The sequence below is a fragment of the Podarcis raffonei genome, chromosome 11 (genome assembly GCF_027172205.1).
Source record: "Podarcis raffonei isolate rPodRaf1 chromosome 11, rPodRaf1.pri, whole genome shotgun sequence".
NCBI lineage: Eukaryota > Metazoa > Chordata > Lepidosauria > Squamata > Lacertidae > Podarcis > Podarcis raffonei.
The window spans coordinates 11,025,721-11,044,301 of record NC_070612.1 but is presented as its reverse complement, the minus strand read 5'-3'; the positions used below and the strand labels follow the sequence as shown (position 1 = coordinate 11,044,301).

The window sequence follows — 18,581 nt, the reverse complement described above, 5'->3', positions numbered from 1 at the left end:
AGGTGGGGCAGTTAGAGCAGGGTTTTCCAAACTTGGGCCTCCAGCTGTTTTTAGACTACAACTCCCATCATCCCTAGCTAATAGTGGTCAGGGATGGTGAGAATTGTAGTCCAAAAACAGCCGGATACACAAGTCTGGGAAACACTGTGTTAGAGTAATGTGCAATCCATGAATTGCAGTAACTCCTATTGATTATAATGGTGCCTTCCAGGTGTTTTGGAAGGCAAAGCAGTTGTGCTGGCTGGGGCTGAGGATGACATTGTCATCCAAAACATCTGGAGGCCACCAGATTAGTGGAGGCTGCTGTTTAGTATTGTAGATTGGCCTTTAGGATTGCAGTGGTTCTCAACCTGTGGGTCCCCAGATGTTGTTGGACTACAACTCCCATTATCCCTGACCACTGGTCTTGCTGGCTAGGAATGATGGGAGTTGTAGTCCAACAACATCTGGGGACCCACAGGTTGAGAACCACTGGATTAGAGGCAACACAGAGCTTTGCTTACTCTGTAAGCCCACCAATAGTCATTTTGGGCACAGTGGAAGATGAGCCGGCCCTTTTCCTCCAAAATTATCCTTTGGTGTGGGCAGGGATTCTTCAGTCAATTCTGAGGATGAGCATTCTCAAGTGTATGTTGATTTTGTTAGGTAATTTGGGATGGGGGTGGGGAATCAGATGTATCCCTACCAGGATTACTTATAGTCTCATGGGCAGGACACAGAATTGGCAGGGGGAAGAAAGAAGAGAAAAACGAGCAAATTTGGAGTCATTTGCTTTTTTGTAATGATTTGATGGAATAGCCATAGATGGTGTCTGTGTGGGTGAGAGTTCCTCCTTCCTTGTTGTAGTATCAGGGGTAAAGGTAAAGGGTAAAGGGACCCCTGACCATTAGGTCCAGTCGTGACTGACTCTGGGATTGCGGTGCTCATCTCGCTTTATTGGCCGAGGGAGCTGGCGTACAGCTTCTGGGTCATGTGGCCAGCATGAATAAGCCGCTTCTGGCGAACCAGAGCATCGCTGTTTACCTTCCCGCCGGAGCGGTACCTATTTATCTACTCACACTTTGACGTGCTTTCGAACTGCTAGGTTGGCAGGAGCAGGGACAGAGCAACAGGAGCTCACCCCATCGTGGGGATTCGAACCACCAAACTTCTGATTGGCAAGTCCAAGGCTCTGTGGTTTAACCCACAGCGCCACCCGCATCCCAGTATCTGGGGTACCCTAGTGCTAAAAAGTGGTGGTTGTGATTTCCGTTTGCATTTTTCTGCATGCGGAGTCTTACAAAACCCTACTTGTGTAAGTGCTGTAATTTTCCAAGGATCGTCTTTCCAAGGCAAGAGGAAGGCTTCTACTTTCATAGCCTGTCAATAAAGCGCCTTGCATTTTTAAAAGGCTTTTTGAACTCCTCCCACCCCCACCCCCAAATACATCTCTTGCCTTGACTCTATCACTCCCATGCAGATTTTTCCTCTCCTGAAAGTGACTTGAGTGCATCAAACCCCCCACAGACGTTGTTCATGCTTGTAATATATGACGGCTGTTTTTGAGAAATTGCTGTTTGTTGACAATCCTTGAGCGCTCGCTGAAAATGAGGAGAATTGAGGTGGAAAGCAAATAAATGTACCAGTTCCTCCAGTTCGCAACACATGGGGGCCATGTTTGCTTGCCGTGCCAAGGTTAGTGCAAACACAAGAACTCTGGGGAAAGGAGATTGCGGCTGCTTTGTTTCTCCCTGGTCATTCTGCTGTTGTGATGTGCTCAGGGTGTTACCCAAACCCAGGCTCATGATCTAGCTTTCCTCTAGACCAGTGGTGGCCAGACTTGGCCCTCCAGCTGTTTTTGGACTACAACTCCCATCATCCCTAGCTAATAGGACCAGTGGTCAGGGATGATGGGAATTGTAGTCCCAAAACAGCTGGAGGGCCAAGTTTGGCCACCACTGCTCTAGACTCACATAGAACAAACCAGGTAGGAGCGAAACAACTGTACTCTCCTCTCTGGGAGCACATTACGGGACCGCCTCTCCTGGTATGCCCCACAGAGGACCTTAAGGTCCATGAATAGTCATAGTTTAGAGGTCCCAGGCCCTAAGAAAGTTAGATTATCCTCCACCAGGGCCAGGGCCTTCTCAGTGATGGCTCTGACCTGGTGGAATGCTCTGTCCCATGAGACCAGGGCCCTGCAGGATTTAACTTCCTTCCGCAGGGTCTGTAAGACAGAACTATTCCACCTGGCTTTCAATCTGAACTTAGCCTGATCTTTTATTCCCCTTCCTTTCCTCCCCTTCCCCTTTTTATGAAGATTACCCGCTCTGGGATCCCACAGGTAATTCTCCCCTGATCTCCTCGCTGGCCCAAATAGGACTAATTTAGCCAGCTAGCCCTGGTGATCATCTAATGTTTATTGGATTGATTTCCCCCCAAATTGATTTTTGATTTTATTGTTATTCATGTTTTATACCGTATTTTATGCTGGTTTTTGTTGCATCAATTAAGTGTTTCAAATTTGTGGTTAGCTGCCCTGAGCCCGGTTTTCTGGGGTATAAATAAAAATTTATTATTATTATTATTACTACCATATTTTTCGCCCCATAGGATGCACTTTTTCCCCTCCAAAAATGAAGGGGAAATGTGTGTGCGTCCTATGGGGCGAATGCAGGCTTTCGCTGAAGCCTGGAGAGCGAGAGGGGTCGGTGCGCACCGACCCCTCTCGCTCTCCAGGCTTCGCGCAGATCTCCGTAAGCCGTGGGAGCCTGTGCCGGGCTCCCACGGCTTGCGGAGAGTTGCCTGCATGCTGAAGCCTGGGTGCACTGAGCTCAGCGCGCCCAGACTTCGCGCAGCTCTCCGCAAGGCGCCTTGCGGAGAGCTGCATGAAGCCTGGGCGCTCTGCATGAAGCCAGCGCGGGCTCCCGCGCCTTGCGGAGAGCTGTCGGAAGTCTGGGCGCGCTGAGCTCAGCGCGCCCAGGCTTCAGCATGCAGGCAACTCACGCAGCTCAGCGTGCCCAGGCTTCACGCAGCTCTCCGCAAGGCACGGGAGCCCGGTGCCGGGCTCCCACGGCTTGAGGAGAGTTGCCTGTTCTGGGGGCTGGGGTCGGGGGAAGCTCGGGCTTCCCCCGCCCCAGCCCCGCGCCTGGGGGGGAAATAATTTTTTTTTTCTTTATTTCCCCCCCAAAAAACTAGGTGCGCCTTATGGGACGGTGCATCCTATAGGGCGAAAAATACAGTATTATTATTCATGCTAAACCATGGTTTGTCTTTGCATAACCTGGGAGCTCAGGCTATTGCCCATACCATGTGGATAATGGGCAGAAGGTATCTCAGGATTTGCTAGTAGATCTCTGAGTGATTATCTCACTTCCAAATTTTTAACAGTAGCAATGGTGACATAACAGGTCCTCCCTCGATGAAGGCAGCCTGGGGAGTAACTAAGAGCAGACGTGATTAGGGAAAGACTGTGCACTTTAAGGCTCCTGATCCTTATCTAGTATTGCTTGGGTTGTCCAGGAACATCCTTAAGGCCTTGCTCTATCGCAGGGATGGGGGCCATCAGGCACTGGAGCTGAATGAGGCCTTGTGGTCTTCTCTGTCTGCCCCTTGAGAGTCTTCCCAGGACGCCCTCTTCATTGACCATACTTTGCATCCTCCTTGGGTGCTCCTTGCTTGCATGGATGGAGGGCAGAAAGGAATGTGCCGGTGTGACCCTACTGTTCCAGCTTAAATCAGCATGCATTGCCGTGCCCGCGTTTGCTTCTGGCCCCATCTACCGCTGGAAGATTTCCCAGAAGGGAACATAACCCTCAGTTCCTCTACCCTTGCCCTACGGGTTGGGCTCATGGCCCAACATTGCTGCTGAACCACTTTGTCTCCAGTTTTTCCAGATACTGACTATCTGCATCCCCAATACTGGTTCAGGAATCGCAGATGGTAAACAGCCAAGCACTGTGATTAAACAGAATGCCCCGTGAGCAATAAATGCCAAGATTCTTAAAGGCACCCCCCCCACCCGCAGCAATTAAAACCAGGAGTCCATTCCAACAACTGCAGAGCTGGAAGGTGTTGAGAGGTAGAAACTGAGGTGCAGGCAGCACTCTGGAGGCACTCACATGTCTACCCATCCTCTCCCTCTTCCCCTCCGCCTTCCAACCAGCAAAACTGCTGCTCTGGCAATATATTTAGATAGCTTCATTAACGTCGATGAGTTCCTTCTGCTCCAGCTATTGTGTAATCCTAAAAATAATTATACATTATACATATAAAGAATTCATTGCTATAGAGCTGCAAAGCATTAAAAAATATATATATTCACAGCTCCTATTTCATTAACTCTTGAGGGGCAGTTTGATAATTGAAGTACACAGGATTGCGTTTGCTTTCAGGAATGCCAGCATCTAGTTTTCAGCTGTGCTTAAAAGGTAAAGGGACCCCTGACCATTAGGTCCAGTCGTGGCCGACTCTGGGGTTGCTGCACTCATCTCGCTTTATTGGCCGAGGGAGCTGGCATACAGCTTCCGGGTCATGTGGTCAGCATGACTAAGCCGCTTCTGGCGAACCAGAGCAGCGCATGGAAACGCCATTTACCTTCCTGCTGGAGTGGTACCTATTTATCTACTTGCACTTGACGTGCTTTTGAACTGCTAGGTTGGCAGGAGCAGGGACCAAGCAACGGGAGCTCACCCTGTTGCAGGGATTTGAACCGCAGACCTTCTGATTGGCATGTCCTAGGCTCTGTGGTTTAACCCACAGCGCCACCCGCATCCCTCAGCTGTGCTTAGTGTAGGGTTTTTACCCACTTTGGGGGGACACAGTGTCAACGAAAGCCAGTGTGGAACTGCCCAGGGTCCCAAATCCCATGAACCATTGACTTCCCATTGCAATACTTTTAGCATCTGTCTTGCTAACTGTTTTCATTGAGCAGGCACTGGGCCAACAAAGGTCAGATGCTGAAAAGAGGCCGCATCTGCAATGGACATTTAAAGCTGTACCAGACCACTGTAAACAGTCACAACTTTCTCCCTAAAGAATCATGGGAACTGTAGTTTGTTGATGAGAGTTGTTAGGAGACCCCTGTTCCCCTCGCTGAGGCTTACAGTTCTCGGCGTCCCCTGCCCTTGATCGTGGAGACAGAGCATAGCCATCATGACTACTAGCCCCTGACAGCATTATCCTCCATAAATTTGTCCATTCCTCTTTTACAGCCATCCAAATTGGTGGCCGCCACAACTTCTTGTAGGAGTGAATTCTATAGTTTAACTATAGTTTAACATAGAATAATCATAAACTGGAAGGGACCCCAAGGGTTATCTAGTTCAACCCACTGTAATGCAGTTATCTCATAAATAATAATAATTTATTATTTGTACCCCGCCCATCTGGCTGGGTTTCCCCAGCCACTCTGGGCTACTTCCACAGAGACCAAAAATACACTAAAATGTCACACATTAAAAACTTCCCTGAACAGGGCTGCCTTAAGATGTCTTCTGAATGTCAGGTAGTTGTTTATCTCTTTGACATCTGAAGGGAGGGCGTTCCACAGGGCGGGCCGAGAAGGCCCTCTGTCTGGTTACCTGTAACCTCACTTCTCGCAATGACGGAACCGCCAGAAGGCCCTCGGCGCTGGATCTCAGTGTCCGGGCTGAAAGATGGGGGTGGAGACGCTCCTTCAGGTATACAGGACCAAGGCCGTTTAGGTGTGCTTTCTTTTTTTGTCTCTTCCGAATCTTCTGAGGTTCATCTTCATTGGAGGTCCCCAACTTCTGATGCGTTGGCAAAGTGAGAAAAACCTTTTTCTATGGACTTTCTCCATACATTGCATAATTTTACACACTTCTATCGTGTCTCCAGTTGCTCCCCTTTTAGCTTGGCATGCATCAAAATGGGTCGCACTGGTATAGTTCCTAGACAGAGGGAGAAACAGCTCTGGGTGTTTTACCAGATTTTTATTGTTCAGCTTAAGGTCATCATCAGTCACCCAGTATTACAACACCACTCACAATAAGATGAAAACAAATTAATGACATAATCGAGTATCTATCCAATATGTTTTACAGTGGCAGTAGTGCTCGCTACAGACAAAACAGGGTCCTGACTATTTAGAATTTAAGTTGTGCTTTAACTGCAGAAATGACAAACCTCTTGCTAGCTGACATTGTCCACCCACTTTCATTATTCTAAATCGGGGCGACTTAACCAGCAGCCCTTCAGATGCTGCTGGCCTACAGAGCTCTTTTAATCAGGAGTTGCACCATGACTCTTTGCAACATGACGCTGTTGGATGGGAGTTTCCCCCGTAACAAGCTCTGCTCTCCTTGGAAGGAGGCTTATTTATCTGCCTAAGCAGAAAATGAAGCCTGTGAGGCCATAACTCTTCCGGACACATACTGCACAGAGCACAGTTGTACCTCTAATTGAATAAAAGCCCATTAGCAGAGTGTAAATGTGATCCACTTGGGACTATATTTTGCTGTTCCTGTTTCTCCGCGATGATGCTGTTCAATAAACCTTCATTCTTATGAACCCCCTACACAGCTGCCTGCAGAGGGTCTCTGCATGGGGTCTTTACTTGTCTGAGTTTATGTACGTCTGTTTCCATTAACTTCCAAACCTAATAATGCATGTCAGGTTGGGAGGAGCTTTAGATGAAGAATGAACACCGCTGCTTCCTAGAGGATTAAAATCTATGGAGGATAAGGCTTCCAGTGGCTGCTTGCAAGGATGGAGATGGTCTGTCTCCGCTGTTGGAGGCCATAAGTATCTGAATTCCAGTTGCTGGAAACAACTGGAGGAGAGAGAGCTCTTGTGCTTGGGTCCTGCTTACAGGTTTTGCACAGGCATCTGGCTGGCCACTGGGAGAACAGAATGATGGACTCAATGGGCCATTGCCGTGATCCATCAAGTTCTCCTTATGTTCTGTGGCAGGGGTGAAGGGGTGGCCTACTTTGCCCCACCAAGCCTCCCTCTTGGGCCTGCAATCTGGTTTGGGATAAGCCATGCCCTAATCAGGTAAGGAGGGACGCGGGTGGCGCTGTGGGTTAAACCACTGAGCCTAGGGCTTGCCGATCAAAAGGTCGGCGGTTCAAATCCCCGCGACGGGGTGCGCTCCCGTTGCTCGGTCCCTCCTTCTGCCAACCTAGAAGAAGAAGAAGAAGAGTTTGGATTTGATATCCCGCCTTTCACTCCCTTTAAGGAGTCTCAAAGCGGCTAACATTCTCCTTTCCCTTCCTCCCCCACAACAAACACTCTGTGGGGTGAGTGGGGCTGAGAGAAGTGTGACTGGCCCAAGGTCACCCAGCAGCTGCATGTGGAGGAGCGGAGACACGAACCCGGTTCCCCAGATTACTAGACTACCGCTCTTAACCACTACACCATACTGGCTCATCATACTAGCAGTTCGAAAGCACATCAAAGTGCAAGTAGATAAATAGGTACCGCTCCAGCGGGAAGGTAAACAGCGTTTCCGTGTGCTGCTCTGGTTTGCCAGAAGTGGCTTAGTCATGCTGGCCACATGACCCGGAAAAACTGTTAGCGGACAAACGTCGGCTCTCTCAGCCAGTAAAGCGAGTTGAGCGCCACAACCCCAGAGTCGTCTGCGACTGGACCTAATTGTCAGGCGTCCCTTTACCTTTAATCAGGTAAGGACAGGTGTGAGGCAGGTAAAGGTGCCACTGGTCCAAAGGGGTTTACAGTACAGGCACCACCTGTCAACTGGTTGGCAGCACCCTGCAAGGCCCTGTGCACACTCACCTGTCAAACGTGACCCATATCGGTGTGGGGGAGATGCGGTTCTGGCCCACTGGTTGGATTCAGTACCCCACCCCTGTCCTAGAGTGTCGCAAAGGCAACTCCTCGAGGAGGAGGCGTAGCTCAGTGGTAGAAGATGTGCTTTGTATATAAAGGTCTTGTGTTCTGTCCGTGGCATCTCCCGGTACGTCTTTGGGTCAAGACAAGGAATCTTGGAATCATTCTAGAGTTGGAAGGGACCCCGAGAGATGACCTAACCTGGGGAGAAAACAGCAAAGACCTGATGAAGAGAGCACAGCAGAGGTTATGAGAATCCTCTGGAAAAATAATCTCTCAAAGGACCAGTTGATAGCATTTTACTATTGTACTGTGGAGAGTGTATTAACTTATGGTCCATGTGTGTGGTTTGGGAGCTGCACGGTCAGGGAAAAAACAGTGCTGTCCAAGGTTGTAAAGACTGTGGAGAGAATAATTGGGTGCACTCTTCCCACCTTGGATCCAATCTATGCTTCCAGGTGCCACAAGAAAGCTGCAGAGATAGTGCAGGACAGTGCGCACCCCAGAAATGATCTCTTTCAGCTTCTGCCTTCTGGAAGAAGGTACAGAGTTATAAAGACTAGGACTAGCCGCCTGAGAAACAGTTTCTATCCAAATGCGATTTTGATTTTAAACACAGTGTAAGGAGTCTCTATGGGAGTACAGTGGCACCTTAGGTTAAGTACTTAATTCGTTCCGGAGGTCCGTACTCAACCTGAAACTGTTCTTAACCTGAAGCACCACTTTAGCTAATGGGGCCTCCTGCTGCTGCCGCGCCGCCGGAGCCCGATTTCTGTTCTCATCCTGAAGCAAAGTTCTTAACCTGAAGCACTATTTCTGGGTTAGCGGAGTCTGTAACATGAAGCGTATGTAACCTGAAGCGTATGTAACCTGAGGTACCACTGTATATTGTATTCTGTTATGGGGTATCAGAGTTTTTAGGGGCTAACCAGGCTGGGATAATTGGGATAGCAGGCTTGTTGGTTTTTCAATGTCTGATGTAGATTTTTTCAATTTCGTTGTTCTGTATGGGACAATGACAATAAAGATTATCGTATCGTATCATATCATATCATATCATATCATATCGAGAGTCTTCTACTCCAACCCCTGCTTTTATGTCTTGCTTTTGAGCCTTCTTTTTTAGCCACTGTTAAAATCGGAATTCTGTACCAGATGAACGTCTTGTGTTACTGAGGAGGTCTCTCTACTTGAGCAATTTACCTTAACAATTTCCTCCCTTCTTTTCACCTTTGCAGTACACGAGAGTCTGGATTCCTGACCCGGAGGAAGTCTGGAAATCAGCAGAAATCATCAAAGATTACAAGGAGGGGGATAAAACTCTGCACCTGAAACTTGAAGATGAAACGGTACGTCCTCCTCTTTATTTATTTTTTGGGGGGGGGTGTCACTGTTTTCTGCTGTTTCTTGTGTTTCGTTGTTTTCAAGAAATGCTGAGGAAACGTTTTGAAGTCCAAACAGCCAGCACTGACCTTTTAGATATTCCTCTTCATGTTCGAAGAGATTTCTGGAGGGGATGATTGACAAGTTACACTTTTTCTGTGCGGAAAGCTGTTCCGCGTGAGGCGGCCCTGAGCCCATAACTGTGTGTAGCAGTGAGGGGAGGGAAACTCAGGCTTCTAGGCCTCCCCAGTTGACCCTCTCTAGGCTGTTTTGGCCAAGCCATGCCCACCTGCTGTACACCTGATGTGATGTGTGATGTCAGGTGTGAGACAGATAAAGATGCAACTGAGCTGAAAGGGGGTTTGTGGGCACCACCTATCAGTTGAAGGGTTGGCAGCACAAACAATAAGCTGAATAAGGTTTGCAAAGAGGTCTTTGCCTACATACCGTATTTTTTGCTCTATAAGACTCACTTTTTCCCTCCTAAAAAGTAAGGGGAAATGTGTGTGCGTCTTATGGAGCGAATGCAGGCTGCGCAGCTATCCCAGAAGCCAGAACAGCAAGAGGGATTGCTGCTTTCACTGCGCAGCGATCCCTCTTGCTGTTCTGGCTTCTGAGATTCAGGAGGAGATTTCCTCCTCCAAAAACTAGGTGCGTCTTGTGGTCTGGTGTGTCTTATAGAGCAAAAAATACTGTAGTTGGATTTCAAACAGTGGCATTTGGAGCAGGAATTGATATCTACAGTGGCGATCGAATGGTTTCTTTAGCTTTGGGATTGCCCTTGTCTTGAGCTGTGCACATCGAAGAAGTTAATTTTTCCACACTCCCATGCAGAGAGCAAAGGAAGATTGCTCTCTCAATCTTTGCTTGCTTGGGTTCTGTTTGATTTCTTCGTTGGCACCAGATATGTGCTGCTCCTTTTTAGTTCTCGGCTATCAAAGCCTTTCTGAACATTGCGGTTTGTATTTAAAGCATTTCACTTCGGCCAAAAGGGCTCTCAGACTGGCTTATGGTCTTGCCTGCAGGCTTACCGTTTAAAAGACGTGGTACAAAAAAGGAAGAAGCGATGAGGAAGTAAGAAGAAAGCAAGCAATCTCAGACGCTGGTTTTTAAAGCTAGTTTTGTAGCTGTTACAGTGACCAGCTGAGATGGAAAGAGGTCAGAGGGGCAAGGAGCCAAGTGTAGTTGTAAGGTAAAGGTAAAGAGACCCCTGACCATTAGGTCCAGTCGTGGCCTACTCTGGGGTTGCGGCGCTCATCTCACTTTATTGGCCGAGGGAGCAGGCGTACAGCTTCCTGGTCATGTGGCCAGCATGACTAAGCCGCTTCTGGCGAACCAGAGCAGTGCACGGAAACGCCGTTTACCTTCCCGCCAGAGTGGTACCTATTTATCTACTTGCACTTTGACATGCTTTCGAACTGCTAGGTTGGCAGGAGCAGGGACCGAGCAACGGGAGCTCACCCCGTTGCGGGGATTCGAACTGCCAACCTTCTGTTTTTTTGTTTTTTTAAAATAATATTTATTAAAGTTTTAGAAGTTACAAAATGAAAAAGTAAAAACACCATACTAAGCAAAAACAAAGCAACACATCACAATAATGAAAAAAGAAAGAAAAGAAAGAAAAAGAGAGAAAACAGAAAAATAGAATCCATTAAAAAAAAACACATAGCGAATCTTCCCATAACTTATCTTTCATTTGCTTGTTTCCTTGACCTCCTCACACCTCCCTTTTTTGTATTCTAGTTCGGTTAACTATTTCAGCAAATCCTTTCCATCTTTTCCAATTTTTGTCCTGTAATTTATCTTAATATAATGTAACTTTACTTTCCCTCCTTTCACCAATTAACAGTCTGTTTTTTCCTAAACCTTTATAACATTTCTGCTAAAACCCCATAACTTCATTCCAACATCCTTCTAACATTCATTAATTTTACAATGTTTCTGTAAATAATCTTTAAATTTCTTCCAATCTTCCTCCACCGACTCTTCTCCCTGATCTCGGATTCTGCCAGTCATTTCCGCCAGTTCCATGTAGTCCATCACCTTCATCTGCCATTCTTCCCGGGTGGGTAGATCTTGTGTCCTCCAGTACTTTGCAATAAGTATTCTTGCTGCTGTTGTAGCATACATAAAGAAAGTTCTATCCTTCTTTGGCACCAATTTGCCGACCATGCCCAGGAGAAAGGCCTCTGGTTTCTTCAGAAATGTATTTTTAAATACCTTTTTCATTTCATTATAGATCATCTCCCAGAAAGTCTTAATCCTTGGGCATGTCCACCAAAGGTGAAAGAATGTACCTTCAGTCTCTTTACATTTCCAACATTTATTATCGGGCAAATGATAAATTTTTGCAAGCTTGACTGGTGTCATGTACCACCTGTAGATCATTTTCATTATATTCTCTCTTAAGGCATTGCATGCCGTGAATTTCATACCTGTGGTCCATAACTGTTCCCAGTCAGCCATCATAATATTATGTCCAACATCTTGTGCCCATTTAATCATAGCAGATTTCACCGTCTCATCCTGAGTATTCCATTTCAACAGCAAGTTATACATTCTTGACAAGTTCTTAATTTTAGGATCTAGCAGTTCTGTTTCCAATTTTGATTTTTCCACCTGGAAGCCAATTTTTTTGTCCAAGTTATATGCCTCCATTATCTGGTAATAATGAAGCCAGTCTCGCACTCTATTTTTTAATTTTTCAAAACTCTGCCATTTTAATCTGTCTCCCTCTTGTTCCAAAATTTCCTAATATTTTGGCCTTTTGGCTTCCATATTGAGCTTTTTCTGAGCCTTCGCTTCCATTGGTGACAACCACCTTGGGGGTTTTATTTTCAAGCAAGTCCTTATATCTTATCCAAACATTGAACAGTGCTTTTCTGACAATATGGTTTTTAAACGCTTTATGTGCTTTGACCTTATCATACCACAAATATGCATGCCACCCAAATACATTGTTAAAACCTTCTAAATCCAGCACGTCAGTGTTTTCAAGAAGCAGCCATTCTCTCAGCCAGCAAAAAGCGGCTGATTCATAATAAAGTTTTAAGTCTGGCAGGGCAAATCCACCTCTTTCTTTAGCATCAGTTAATATCTTAAATTTTATTCGAGGCTTCTTGCCCTGCCAGACAAATCTAGAGATATCGAACCACCAACCTTCTGATCAGCAAGTCCTAGGCTCTGTGGTTTAACCCACAGCGCCACCCGCGTCCCCTAAGTGTAGTTGATCTTGCGGCAAATGAAAAGGAGTGGTCCTGCTTCCCATATTTCTCTACATGCTGCAATCTGATGGATTGCCAGGAGGTTGTTGAGGCGAGGGAGGGAGGAGCCTGATGAAAATGGTGTCTCAGTAGATGAGCAGGCCCATAGCTCAGTTGGTTAGAGTTTGGTGCTGATAGTGCCAGGATTGCAGGTTTGAACCCCGTAAGGGACAGCTGCGTATTCCTGAATTGCAGGGGGTTGGACTAAATGATCCTCGGGATCCCTTCCAACTTTATGATTTTGTGACTCATTGACTCCCATCTCTGATGGCATCTGCTAGGAGAGAGTTATCAGTGGATTATCAATAGCATTTCCCTGATAGTATAGTGCAGGCATAGGCAAACTTGGCCCGCCAGATGTTTTGGGACTACAGTTCCCATCATCCCTGACCACTGGTCCTGTTAGCTAGGGATGGTGGGAGTTGTAGTCCCAAAACATCTGGAGGGCCAAGTTTGCCTATGCCTGGTATAGTGCAGTAGATTTTTCTCACCTCAACAGGGAGTTGTGTCCAACAGCATTCATCAAATGGATTAGTTGTGGCAGCGGGGCATAGGTGGTGACTGTGTTACTGGCACACAATCGTGGGAGCTTGGGAAGAACCTCTGTCTTCCCTGATGTGTGTGGCGAGGAGGGGAGGAGTGGTGGTGGTCAAGTGGAACTGTTACCCCCCCACACACCTTTTCTATAGGTACAGAGAGCAAGTGCTTGGTGGAAACCCACACCAATGGAGTCTGCTAATTCAGCACACTTCAGTTTGCATATCCATCAACTATTTGCATAACACGCCAAACACACTGCTTAGATTTCCGAAGCTGAAATATGGAAAAGCTGACATTCTACTAGTAGGAAGACTTCAGAAGCTCTTAACCCCTGCCCCCTCCAAACACACACATACACCCCCCAACCCATTTGCTAACATAGCAGTTGGAAAGGACTTGGTGCAATTGCTTTTGTTCACTAAGAACATTGCAGTGACAAGCCTAGAATTTATTATGATGATGGGTGCAGTTTTGTCTTGAAGCACCAGTGGCTGGTAATGTTACAGTTGCGTTTAACCCACTTGGCTGGCATAATGGCAATAGGAGTTTATTGAAATTTCTTCACAAATGGCTTTTTAAATTGTTTAGCTGCAAGTGTGCTCTGTTACTTGCTAAACCAGTTAGCAGATGCAGCTTTTACAAATTGAACATGCTCCAAGGACATTGTGAATAATTCAAAAGGCCTGCTAGGGAAAAAAAGCATTATTATTGCTTGCACGTGATGCATTATCCAGTTATTAAAAGGGAGAGTGGAACCCGGGAATGAGAATAGAACCCAGGGAGTGGTGCATTCACCTATCTAGGAGGCCTAGGTTCATCAAGACCCAGAACCTAGCATGGATTCTGAAAAGGGTCAACTTGAGATGCTTTGTTGCATCTCATGGTTCAAGAGGTGGGCCCCAGAATCTCATATTAAGGTAGTAAGTGTCAGAATCTGCATTCGACCAAGCTGATAAAGCTCATCTTCCGGAATCTCCCTCCAAGGTGATTAACGACCTGAGCCTTTGATGAGGCTCAGGCACATTCCCATTCAGCAGAGAATCAAAGCAGCACGCGGAAGTGATGAGATTTATGGCTACATCGCTATGCTTTATTTTCTAAGCTACGCAGACAGAAAAGAAATCATCCTCTCTCTGTGAGAGCAGAGAGCAGCTGAAGAACAAAGGAACAGGAAACCAGTACGTCACATCCGTCTCCCGTGAGACTTCCAACAGCCTGGAATGTCTCTGGAATGTAAACAGAGTCTTGTGACTCCAAAGCACTGCACAGTGGCAAACAGAAACTAACAGTAAGTTTCCAAGATTTTAGCCACCTCCTCAGATTCTCTATGGCAGGAAATGAAGTGGGACAGCTGTTTGCACAGAGTCCGTCACAACTTGGGTAACCAACATGGTGCCCCGGGGCGCACACATGTTCTCGCAGAGGCCTTCCATGGCAACCACAGGGTTCCCTCCATCTTCTGAAATCAGGATTGGAAGAAGCATTTTATTGTCACCAGTCAAATAGGTTGCACTCTGGATTTGTGTAGGGTTTACTCCTTAGCCCTTTCTCCCCCACCCCAAAAAAGCAGTGAAAGTTTAGGATCAGAGTTTTCCTTCTCCTACCTGGGCTACCTTCCCAAGTTGATGAACCCCATCACTTCCCTCTACAGCACACGCAGAAACTGCCTGGACCCACTATTGATCTCATCTGCTTAATGCACCAGAGCCTGTCTTCACATGCAGGGAAGTCCCTAACTCACTGAGGGTTTGAGATGCATCAGCTACCCTCACCTGGTTTAACTGGCCAATTGAAGCAGTTTCCCATGGTTTGGCCACTGTCACATTCTGACATGGAGTCACCGGTGAGAGCTGAGTGAGGACCTAAGGTGGACAAACTACCCCAGAAGGAGAACAACATGCCCCTTATCTGAGATACTACCTTTTCCCTAACACCCCATACACCCTCAAGAATAACTAACGCTCTTATGCAATTAAAGAAACAGCTCAGACTGGTATGGACACACTAAGGGCACTGTTTGATAGGAGCCAAAAACCTGCGATAACTAATAGCTTAGGACAGGCATAGGCAAAAATGGCCCTCCAGATGTTTTGGGACTACAATTCCCATCATCCCTGTCCTGTTAGCGAGGGATGATGGGAGTTGTGGTCCCAAAACATCTGGAGGGCTGAGTTTGCCTATGCTTAGCTTAGGAGCTTAAATTCTAGCTGTGGAAAGCCTGTACAAAGCTAGTTTTCAGCCCTGCCTGAGCTGGGAAGCTTAAGGTAGGTAAACTGCTTTCAGTTCTGACCCTGCTCACTTGTGGCTCCACCACAAAAAAATTAAATTTCCCACCCCATGCTTTTTGGGATCTGCTTTTCAGGGGCAGGTTGGGCTTGCTGAGGCTTCTCAGATCCTGAATACAGTTGCAGGAGGCGGCTGGCCATCCATCATGCCCTTGCTATCAGTTGTTGGAGAGAGGATGTTGGGCTGCGTTATCTGATCACACAAGCGCTTCTTGCAACCTTGTCGCCCAAGCTGCCTGCCGTTTTGCTGTTCACCGGCACCAGGCAGAGCAGGAAACAACTCTCTGCGAGTAATGACTTCGGGTACTGTGTTGCTTTTCGAAAAATCGCACCCAACAGTCCCAGACAATCAAAGAGCCTTTGGTGCGGGCTCTGGCAAATAAACTTGTGATCTTTGCTAAAACAAGCTGGGTAGATGCTTCTGCTCAGGACCTGCTGGGTAAACCTCAGGTGGTGCTAATTGCGTCCCTTGTGGCTGGCTTGCTTCAGCCGCGCACATTGATGGCAGGGGAGTGATGCTGGGTTTGCGACTTCTGCAATTCCCAAAGGCTCTTCCTTTCAAATATGGATTTGGCTGAGTGGGAGAAGACGGCACGGCTGTTGCTGTTCTGAATGCAGACAAAGCAGAGCTAATATGGATGCTCGCACCATTAATTTCTGGATTTGTCAATATATTTTTTTAAAAAAATATAATACAAAAATTAAATAAAAGAGGGGAAGTTGATGTATCTGCTTGTGTTTAGCATCCTTTTTATTTCTGTTGTCCTTCAAAGATTCTGATTGCAAACTGGCCTTGTTAAGCTTTTGCCTGTACTCATTATTTCTTCGCGGTTGCAGAGTTTGTAATCTGAAACGGTTTTATTTGAAACTGTTGAATTAGCTGAATTTCAGCAGCAGAAGTCCTTTTCACTTTAGCCACAAGGACTTCAAATGTTGTTGGGCCTTCTTTGATGATGGAAACTGGGGGGGGGGGAATCACCATCGTCCAGTTTAGACATCACAGTAAACCATATTTAATAGTTTACTGTGAGCACTCCTAATTCTTGGCTGTTTGGTTGCAGATCACAATCTCTGGCTTGTGATCTGGGCTGTGGCTTGATTTGCTCAAAGAAACTATGGCCGGTGAGCCAAGAGCAAACCTTTGCAATAGATCATAGCTTTTGGGGAACAAAACAAACCACAGCTCCTGGTTTGGATGTAAGAGTAAGACAAGGGAGTATGGTTTGTTTTTGTCCAGCTCAAGCAGAGAGGAGCAAAGTGGGGAAGACTGACAAGTTCATGGTAACACATTAACTATAGCTTACTGTGCGTGCAAACCCTGCAAATGAGATTGATGATTGTAAGATATGCATTCAAATATAGTTAGCTTTCTTAAAAACAAAACCGAGAACTTGCTTCTTGTCTTTTAACCCAGTGCCTTTGCACTGATGGGCCAAGATATTGAAAGGCAGCTTCCAGGTTTTGTTACCTTAATGGGCAATTTTGTGGAATGTTGCCCGCATGCTTTTATATCCATGAGTAAAGGGCTGAAGAGTTTCTTTTTCTTTTAAACGGAAGCCAAAGAAATTAGGAAAGGGACCAGAGGAACCCCCACCCCACCCCACCCCACCCCACCCCACAGGTCTCCCTGGACTTTTTGGACTTGGGCAACAGAACAGAGGCACTATGCAGAGATACTAGAGGCAAAATTCATAACAGGAAATGTGAGATTAAGGGTAAACGAGTGATGTGACAATGCTGTCAAATTATTATTTATGTTGCAACTAGACCTAATGAATTGTGGTGAACAGCTGTTGCCAAATCACTTATGGAGTAAGCCCATGCTTGCAGCAAGTGAAATTGGGATCTATCCTTTTGAGACTGTACGCTGCCAGGTCATTAAGATTTTGAGGATCAAAATTATTATTTAGAAAAGCCAGGAGACCCATTTAAATATTATGGGTAGGGACGGGGAGCCCATTTCTGCACACGAGGGTCATCTAGTCCAACCCCCTGCAATGAACCTAGAATTAAGAGTCTCATGCTCTCCAACTGAGCTATCCCACCCCTGTATTAGACAGTGGTTTACCGGGCAAGGTAGAACGTTGCAATAAGTTTCTTCTGCCCCTCCACTGCTTGTAAGCGTATCTGAACATTGCCTCTCTGCGTTATATAAAATCATTGCTTTAAAAAAAGAAGTTTTGAATACTTGCATTCATCTTCTGATTCGTGCTGTCAGAACTGATGCGTCTTTCTCCCGTGATGGGGCTTTGCAATTTAACTCCTCTTCTGGAATTGTCATCTGTCTTGGTGGCTTGCTGTCTTGCTACATGAAAGCGTAGGGTGCTCACGTTCTGCTAACAAGATGCCGATTCGCTAGCCAGGACCTGCCTGCACGTAGCGCCACGCATCTTCCAGTGTTAATGCGAGGCACAGATAGCTCCAAACTCTGCATTCTGCCGTGATGGTTTTGTCACCGGTTTGCAGAATGTTGCTTTACAGCTAGACAGCAGCAGTTGGTGGCACAAATGTAATGCCCAAACTATGGATTATTCTAAAAATGGAAGTGGGGTGGTAATTTTGTGTTGTGAACTCTGCAGGTATAGGGCAGCATCCTTCCTTAATTAATTAATTAATTAATTAATTAATTAATTATATGAACATGAAAATGGAGGGGGAGGTGAGCCTCCTAATTATGTTGAGATTCATATACATTGCATCTACTGTGCTGATGTTCTTGCCAGCCCCTTTTATTAGTAATGCTGGGTTAAAAAAAAGGAGAAAAATCAGTCCTCATCCTTCACAAGATAGATTTAGATATTTTGCAGATGGGTGGCCCAGACCTTTCCTCGTTGAAACTATTATTTTGCCGCTGTTATGGTTAATAACTTTTATTTGCATGTTTACATACAATTCCAAAAGAATACGCAAAGAACTGTTCTTGGGTTTATCTCTTGGTCAAACTTCACATCTCATCTGCCTTACCTAACCCTCTCTCCCCCCTCCTTCCCCTAAGCTAAGGAATAGGGGAAGCCTTTTTAAAAAAACATGCAAAGCAAACTTTCAGAAGAGATTTTATGAGTCATGCCGTTGTGTCATTTCCAACATATGGGTGGCCATATGGTAAAGAGTTTTTGGCTCTGTCTCAGCTGAACAGCCGTGCCTCCAAATTAGACGAAAACAGCATGATATTTCCTCCTTTTATCTGTAAATACCTTTGCCACCTCCCCCTGGGTGCTATTTCCTTTTTACTTTTTTGGGGGGGGCGGGCAGCGGCAAGAGAATTGAGGCGGCATCTTTATTCAAACCGGGGCGTGTCATATCACATTCAATATCTGCT

General features: G+C 46.3%; 1 protein-coding gene across 5 annotated transcripts in view; it reads left to right on the top strand.

Annotated features, from left to right (window-relative positions):
* MYO5B (myosin VB) overlaps positions 1-18,581 on the top strand; it is a 291,515-nt gene that overhangs the window by 77,517 nt on the left and 195,417 nt on the right. For all 5 annotated transcript variants that reach the window (XM_053408482.1, XM_053408479.1, XM_053408481.1 and 2 more), the window contains exon 2: positions 9,030-9,140. In XM_053408482.1, coding sequence (XP_053264457.1) covers positions 9,030-9,140 — 111 coding nt within the window. The remainder of the gene's footprint in view (positions 1-9,029; positions 9,141-18,581) is intronic.